This window comes from Solea senegalensis, linkage group LG13 (assembly GCF_019176455.1).
Source record: "Solea senegalensis isolate Sse05_10M linkage group LG13, IFAPA_SoseM_1, whole genome shotgun sequence".
In the NCBI taxonomy this organism is placed as follows: Eukaryota; Metazoa; Chordata; class Actinopteri; order Pleuronectiformes; family Soleidae; genus Solea; species Solea senegalensis.
The window spans coordinates 17,673,683-17,682,439 of record NC_058033.1 but is presented as its reverse complement, the minus strand read 5'-3'; the positions used below and the strand labels follow the sequence as shown (position 1 = coordinate 17,682,439).

Sequence of the window (8,757 nt, the reverse complement as noted above, 5' to 3'; positions counted from 1 at the left end):
CCTCCATATGTACGAAAGCGTATTGCTGTCAAGAGTTTTGGCTCAGTATATTGTATAAACGTGATAATTAAATATGAAAGAACTGCGAGCCTGTTTCTATAGTCCAGAGGGAAGCCAATGGCTTGTGTACGGGTACACGTGTCTCATCAGCCGCCTTCTTCGCCGTTGTTTCACATCATGGGGTCAAGACATTTTGAACAGGTGTCTCACTGTACTTTGCGTCACAAAATATCCAGCTTGAACACATCTAATGTATACAGTATACAGTATAACAAACTCTGTAAGTATTTATATTGTATTAGTCAGATATCAACCAAAAAACTAGTATCGGATCACGTCGGACTGACTGTGTGTGCTACTGCTATTTCAGAGGTTAAACATTTTTTCTTTAACCTCTGAAATCAGAGGCTTCTAAGCCCACAGACATATGTGCGTAGACACCTCATTGAGCAGGTTGTAAATAGTGCTTTAAGTTAATGCCTCTTATTCACCCATTCACACACACACACTAATATATCTGGGAAACAAATAGGCACCAAAAACAACTATGTAACTTTTAAAGTGATGATTATAAATGTTTACTCCTTATGTTTGGGATATAAGTAAGCACCAAACCAACATATGTATTTTTCTAATGCTGAGTGTTTACAGCTACTAATGTGTGTAACACTGTTACTGTGTTGATAAATATTGAAATATTTATATTTAATTTAATCTGTGTCTATAATAACCAGATCCTGAAATGTAGATGTGACATAAGGGTTTTCTGAATAATGAGCACTAACGTTTACATTTAACTGATTTTGATGAATCGTTTTATATTCACATTGGTGAACATCAAATGTGGATGTAAATCACACTTTTACTATTTTATTTTTACTATGTTCTATTGTATTTGAATTCCAATGATTTAATGTAATTATGCAATTCTAATGACTCTGCACTGCATTCTTCTTCTGCCTCTGTAAAGCACATTGAGTAGCTTTGCGTATGAATGATTTAATATCAACAAAAACGGCCTTGTCTGAGAATGTGTCCATTTACAGAATAGGAAAAAAAAAACACTACAGGCGCGCGACATCAAAGGATCGTGTCGCGTGACGTAATTTTTCTATCATGTGGAGACAAGAGGAAAACACTGAGCCACGCTGAACTCGACGCAGCGGACTGTAAAAATGCTGAGGTTTTAATCACACAATGACTTTGGATTATTATGAGACGCTGGAACTCAACAGAGACGCAACAGACGCAGATATTAAAAAAGCGTCGGTTCTTTTCCTTTTCTTTTCTTTTCTACATGACGTTTACATTTGAATTAAAGATTCTTAGTCTTGTTCACACTCTCACTGTTTCCTTCATGTTCACAGATATCGACGTCTTGCGTTGAAATTTCATCCGAGCAGCAACAGAAAACCTGGAAGCAGCGAGAAGTTCACTCAGCTGAGTGAAGCCTACGATGTTCTCAGCGACCGTGAGTAGCTCTGTGTGTGTGTGTGTGTAAAATAATAATAAATAAAACGTATATAAACCATAGGGAGGGGATGTATATTTGCGAGACAGTGAGGTCCGCCCAGTGGCATTGGCAGGTAGCGGCACCGCACCCGCTCGGCAGGTCAGAAACGCCTTCCTTGACTCGCTGCCAATAAGGGCGGGGCCGCATTTCACTTCCGCCATGGAGTCATGATGAATACAAAATAAAAGTTTAAGGGAAAAATCAGCTACTTGTTTACACATTTTAATGTAGAAAGTTTTGCACAATTTCTCTTAGTTTTGCACGTGTTAATATTATCTAAATATATATTCATATATGTTCCATAGTATAACTCTAAATGCAAAATATTGTACTATTTTTATTCTTATATTTAATATTTCCCTGTGTATCTCATCTCATCTCATCTTATCTTGTCTTATCTTATCTTAAGAAGCAACAGAGTGACAATGGACACTGAGAGTGTTGGAAATATTACAATATCTAACATGAAATACAATTATGAAAATATGTTATTATTTATAATATTCCCAAATGTTTAAATGCACTTATTGTAAGTCGCTTTGGATAAAAGCGTCTGCTAAATGACATGTAATGTAATGTAAAACAATATACATAACATAACAGTTGCTATGCAGTGCCAAAGTCTACCACAAGGTGACAGAGTGTCAACAGCTGGATTGACAGAATGTAACAATAGCATAAATTGTACTAGTAACAGAAGCTATATTACAATATCTAATATGAAATAGGACCTAAATCTGTTTACACAGTCATATTATGGTGACTTGTCTTCCTTATGGGGACAGAAAGTCCCAATTTAAATCAAAACATTTTAAAGTGAAGACATGTATGGTTAGAATGAGGTTAGGGTTAGGCCAATAGTAGTTGTGGTTAGATTAGAGTAGATTAGATTAGATTTATTGATCCCACACTGGTAAAATTCACATTGTTACAGCAGCAGAGGGTTCAGTGAAAAGGGATATCAAATAACCACTAACAGATTAGACAAGTTAAAAAAATACAATATAAATATAGAAATAGAATAAGCAATATATGGAAAAAATAGATATAAAATTAGGATTTTAAAAAGTTAATATATATATATACACATTTACGTATGTAGATATATGTATATACCTTTTAACAGCATAAATGAAAAACTGAAGAAAGTGTAGTGGCACATAATTATGCAATTTGAATACAATAATAATGCAAGTATATCATTTGCAGTGCTGGTGTTATACAGTCTGATGGTTAAGGTGAGAGTAAGTCTCCAGGACATTGTTAAGGTGTGTGTGTTTATGCTTTTCTGGCATAAACACTGACCGAGTCAGGACCAGAAGTCCTCATCGAGACAAACAATGTGATCCTAAAAATCAAGTTTTAGATTTAAAGATTGAAATTGTGCTATGGTTAAAGTGTATCTAAACTATATCATCGTCTTGTATTGTATACTATACATTACCTAAAATAAAATAGTATAATAATATAATGTATTAGTCTGAAAATATCACCCACCTACCACTCAGATTTAAGATGAAGAAAAGTATGACACAAAAACATTGTTGTTATATATAAAGATGGTACTTTCACCTTTAGACTTCCACATATGTGTACATAAAAACGTCTCTCTATTTTATCATTTCTTTACAGCTAAGAAAAAGGCCATTTATGACAAGTTTGGTGAGGAGGGTCTAAAAGGTGGTATACCACCTGAGTTTGGCAACGATGGAGCTTGGTCATGTAAATATACCTACCATGGGCGACCAGACAAAACATTCAGGCAATTTTTCGGAGGTGACAACCCATTTGCAGGTGAGAAAATATGAATACAATTCCTTTTAAAATGTAATGGCAATTACACTGATCTGACATTTCATTTGCATCATTTACATTGCTAGACTTCCACACTAATGAAGCACCACTTAGGTTTGGTGGGCTCCAGCATGTTGTGGTGAAGACACAAGACCCTCCAGTGGAGAGAGACCTTCATTTGTCCTTGGAGGAGCTCTTTCATGGATGCACAAAACAGATCAAGATATGTCGCAGGGTAAGAACAACAAAGACCAACTAATGAACTCAACTATTACATTAGAAAAAAAGAATCACACTTAAATTATCTTTTCTTTTGTCATTTTGAAAAAAGTTCTCCATAAACATGGCATCGTTTCGAGAAACGACAAAATCCCCCAAAACGACTATAAACTCTGTAGTATATGCCAGGCCTATGTGGCGCTGTAGCACTGCTACAGCAAAACTAGAGCAGAAGTCATTGAGCATATGCATAAAGCATGCGTTGCTGTGTGCCAACTCATTTTTCTTAAATTATTTGATTAACAGGAATTGACTGAGGATACACAATCGTCTATTATCAGACAGAAAATTCAATCTATTGATATAAATCCTGGATTGAAAGAAGGCACAAGAATTATTTTCTTCAAAGAGGGAGATCAGGTAAAGGAACCATCATTTGAACTTGAGTGGTTACTTACATTAACCAGTCAGATCTGTTGTGCATATCTTCTCCTTCTTTCTTTCTCTCCTTTATTTAACCAATAGGGACCAAACAACATCCCTGCAGATATTGTGTTCATAGTGCGACAGAAAAATCATCCGCAGTTTAAAAGACAGGACAATGACCTGATCTACAAGGCCCACGTTTCTCTGGAGATGGTGAGTCATTGTTACAGATGTTTTTTATTACCACTTTATCCTCCACATGAAAAGCAGGGTACGGTCAGCACAGGAACAATGTCCAATTAACTGAATGTTTTTGGACTGTGGGAGGACTGTGCTGCATGCGTTAACCACACAGAAAGGCCCTTCGTTGGACCTGGATTCAAGCTACTGTTTACTGTGTGACCTTCTTTTTTATCAGCTTATCCTGAATAGAAAAAACAATGAAGCAAAACTAATCTTTCCCATAGGCCCTGACTGGATTCTCTGTGGATGTGGAGACACTAGATGGCAGACTACTCACCATCCCCATCAATGACATTGTCCAGTAAGTACTTTCCCATACTTTGGCCAAAGCAGAATGCTCTGTATTTACATAACATTTGTGTTTGATACAGTATTTTGTTTGTTTGTTTTTTTTGTCATCAGCCCAATGTCCAGAAAACTGGTGAGTGGTGAGGGAATGCCGCTGTCCCAGGATCCTTCACAGAAAGGAAACCTCATCATTACTTTTCACATCCACTTCCCTGAGAGACTTTCCCCCGAGCAGAGGTATCTGATCAAAAAAGCTCTGAAATAGCGTACATTACGCAACTTGCTACGTTGAGGCCTAGAAATGGGATAATGGAGAGAAAAAGAGGAATAATCCAGACAGAAGAGGAATCCAGAAGGAGGCAGAAATGCAACATAACTGACGCCAATCAGAGAGAGACGGCCTGTGTAGCAGAAACAAAGGGACAAGGAAGTGATGCACTGTTGATGTTATGTTGTTTAGCCAGCATGTTGTCACATTTTGAATGACAGTGTGGCAAATGAATGAAGAGCATTGTTGAAAGAGAAGAAATAAAAGAAAGGATGAATCTGATGCTCTGGAATATGTTTTCAATTTGCTCTTGTTCACGATAGTTTGCCGTCTTTAAAAAGTGGTTTACACAATTTACTGTTCAGGTACAGCTTTATCAAACTTACTTGCAAGTGAAAAATTGCTTTAGAAACGAGTAATTTGATCGGCAGATTATAATTGCTGCTGTTTATCATTATGGTTTTTGTAAAAAAAGCTAGTCTTAAACATGTTAACCTGTTAACACTTTAAAAGGGATGATGTGATCGTTCGCTGTCTTCTTCTACACGGTGTCTTGCCTGTGTCTCGTTTGTCTCCTTTGGCGTCTCTCTCTGCTTTATTTTGTAGTTCTCCTTCCTGTGTGTGCTTGTGTTTCTCCCACTTACCTGCTGTCTCTGCTCACTCCCCCTCCTTTCGTCCTGTTCACCTGTGTCTGATTTGCTCCACCTGATTTCTGTTCTCCCCTCACCTTCCTCCCTACTTAAGCCTGCCCTTCCCAGTGTGTCTGTCAGATTGTCACGTGTGTGTGTGTGTGTGTGTTAATCTGTCTCCCTACCCTGATTCCTGACTACATGTGTTTTTTGGATTTATCTGCCTGCCATGTCTAAACTATACAGTCACAAGTACAGACGAGAGTGGGAATCAAACCCTGACTTTAAAGGATGGTTGAAGCCATTTATTGGTAACGATACACGGGCATACTGCAGCTATTGCAAGGCTGATTTCTATGCAAAATTAAGTGATGTGAAAAAACACACAAAACACACAAAAACAAAGCCTTATGACTGTTCAGCCCAAAGCAAGCTGCCATTACTGATAAAAAAAAATGAGGATGAAGCCACCCATGGCATTAGCTATTGCTGAACACTGTTCCATGCTGGCATGTGATCACATTGGGGGAGCAGGTAAAGCGGCTACCTCACTTCAAGATGCGCCGCACAAAGTGCACAGAAATGATCAATGGTGTTCTTGCACCATACTTCCTCAAAAGGTTGGTCTCTGATGTGGGTGACCAGAGTTTCAGCCTCCTCCTCGATGAGTCCACAGATGTTGGTGTGTCTAAGTACCTGTGGCTTGTTGAGTTGGAGGGAGGAGATGCCAGCTCTATAGCCCGAGCTGTTGTGGCTTTCTGACTGACAATGTCTCCGTTATGACGGGGATTAACAATAGGGTCCATAAAGTGCTAAAGGAGGAGTATGGCCTCAAAGATCTGGTCTTCATTCGCTGTGTGTGTCACTCTTTGCAGCTTGCTGTAAGTCACGCTTCCAATGACACCATCCCCCGTAGTGTGGAGTACTTGGAGACACTGGAGTACTCAGTGTCTCCAAAGCGCAGGGAGGCCTACAAGGCCATATATGAGACCACCTTACAAAACCAGGACGTGTCTGTTTTAGCATTTACTTGGTCTACCTTCACTGTTCTAATAGACAGGGCATCAATTTCTGAATCTATTTTGTATGCACTCTTCCTCGTCTCTGTCTGTCCTGTTCCACACATCCTTGCATCATGGTTCTGTTTACCGCATCTGTTGCAGGTTATTCCATATGCTGGGCACTGGCGTGGCCGGTGTGACTTCCCACATTTTCGACATGTGCTGCTTTGTACTTTGATTTGCGTCCAACGGATAGGCTGTTGCTTCATTTTGGTCTGTGGTTGTTTGCGCTTTGGTTTGTGCTTGTGGAGTACATGCACAGCGTTCTCCTGTGCCTTAGCAGTCTCAGCAGCACGACGCGTGTCTGTCGCTCTCTCCAATGTGAGATTAGGTTCTCTCAAGAATCTCTTCTTCAAGCGCTGGTCGTTCAAACTGAACACAATCTTGTCTCTAATCATATCGTTTTCTGTGGCACCAAATCCACACTCTTTACTTTTCTGCCTCACTTCTGCTACATATTTATTTATTTTCTGCCATAGGATGCGCCCAGAACTGATGTCTCTCACACACAGTATTTTTCTTTGGCATACAGTATGCCCTGAAGGCATCCACGATTCCACTCACCGCGGGGTTACCGTCGTCATCCAGATCGACTTCCAGTGGGTTGTACACCTCCAGTGCTTCTTCACCTATTGCATGCACCACTCGCTGTCATGCACTGTATATCAGGAAGCGCTGTTCCCATCGTTTCCAATTTTCTCCCAAATTGCCCATTAACACCAGTGGTGACGGTAGTTTATTTCAAATATAAATTAGTAAGTAGGTGCATAAGTGTAGGTAGGTGTACAGTATGTAGGTGTCCATGTGTGATGTGTTAAGGAAATTCAGTTCCTTAACACAGTTCCTGCTTCTACAAACTTCACAGCCGGATTAACTTTGAGTTATATAATAACCATTGTGGCTTATGTCTACACCAAACACTCTCCAAACACATAATGCAAATGTTACTTTCACAATAAACGGTATTACCAGACATTTGTCCAGACAGCAATTTGCATAAAAAGGAATAAGAAATGTAAGGCTGTAGAGCACAGTTTATTTGTTTCTATGTGTGCAATACATTGACATGCATTAGTAGAGAAAAGCACCACCTCTTTAAATAGCCTCTTCACAGTATGCAGTTACATCATGTGTTGCTGCTGACTGCCTGCTGCTTCAATATGGAGACCATAAACATGTCTGTGTGATAAACAGCCCAAGGCTGCATATGTTGTGTTTTATGTTTGCTTCCTCCATTTGTTGCCCTCAAGATTCATATTTTGAGAGTTTTGCTATTGTAAGTACATGATGCATTACAAACTGGATTTTCTTACTAAAAACTGTTTGATAATTCAGATGAGGTTTCTGTTTAAAGGTCTTGCAGTATTCACTCAAACTCGGAAAAGAAACGAAAAGTGCAGAGTCATGCTGAAAAGCAGAAACCTGTAGTATGTTTCACGCACACCAAATTAGTTCCATATGTTCAGAGCCATTCACATCATTTCCAGTTTGTTTCTGTGGTCTTGAATACATGTTGTCCATAACATAACACAGCCAAGTGCGTCATATAATCATATAGACCATATTTTAAATGCTTTAAAAACCTTTTTTTGTTTTATGTTTATGCTCATGTTTAAGATGGTGGATAAACAGAATTTTCTCATTGACTTGTTTATTCAGTACCAACCACTTGTCATATCTATGTATGTGCATACAGTATGTGCAGTAAATAATACATAAGTGTGGTTCACTGGCTTGCCTTGCACTGCCTTGGGGAAATTGCAGGTGGAATATTTTGAATATCATAATATGTCTAATGTTGCATTCACATTTTAACGATATGATATAACAGATGGTTTCTCAGGTTTGGCCTTAATGGTAATTACAATTGGTTTGATCAGTATTGAGAGTATGATGATTATTCACTGACAATAGAGACATTTATTTTTAATTTCAGTGTACTATGTTTTTAATAATAATATATTTTAAAGTCATAAAGTATAATATAATCTAATATGATATAATATAATATGATGACACAACAGGAGGCCACACGGTGGTGTTGTGGTTAGCACTCTCGCCTTGCAGCGAGAAGACCCGGGTTCGAGCCCCGGTTGGAACAAGGGCCTTTCTGCATGGAGTTTGCATGTTCTCCCCGTGTGTGCGTGGGTTCTCTCCGGGTTCTCCGGCTTCCTCCCACAGTCCAAAAACATGCAATGTGGGGATTAGGTAAATTGGACACTCTAAATTGACCATAGGAGTGAGTGTGAGAGTGAATGGTTGTTTGTCTCTAGCTGTGTGTGGCCCTGCGATGGACTGGTGAACTGTCCAGGGTGT

General features: G+C 39.0%; 1 protein-coding gene across 1 annotated transcript; it reads left to right on the top strand.

Moving 5' to 3' along the window:
- The first annotated feature begins 667 nt into the window (after positions 1–667).
- Positions 668–5,033, top strand: LOC122779422 (dnaJ homolog subfamily B member 13-like). The gene is made up of 8 exons (XM_044041765.1): positions 668–1,265; positions 1,368–1,471; positions 3,146–3,307; positions 3,394–3,542; positions 3,833–3,946; positions 4,052–4,165; positions 4,420–4,496; positions 4,598–5,033. Exons 1-8 carry the CDS (start codon positions 1,198–1,200, stop codon positions 4,746–4,748), a joined length of 939 nt encoding a protein of 312 aa, XP_043897700.1. The 5' UTR covers positions 668–1,197; the 3' UTR covers positions 4,749–5,033.
- Positions 5,034–8,757: the final 3,724 nt, after the last annotated feature.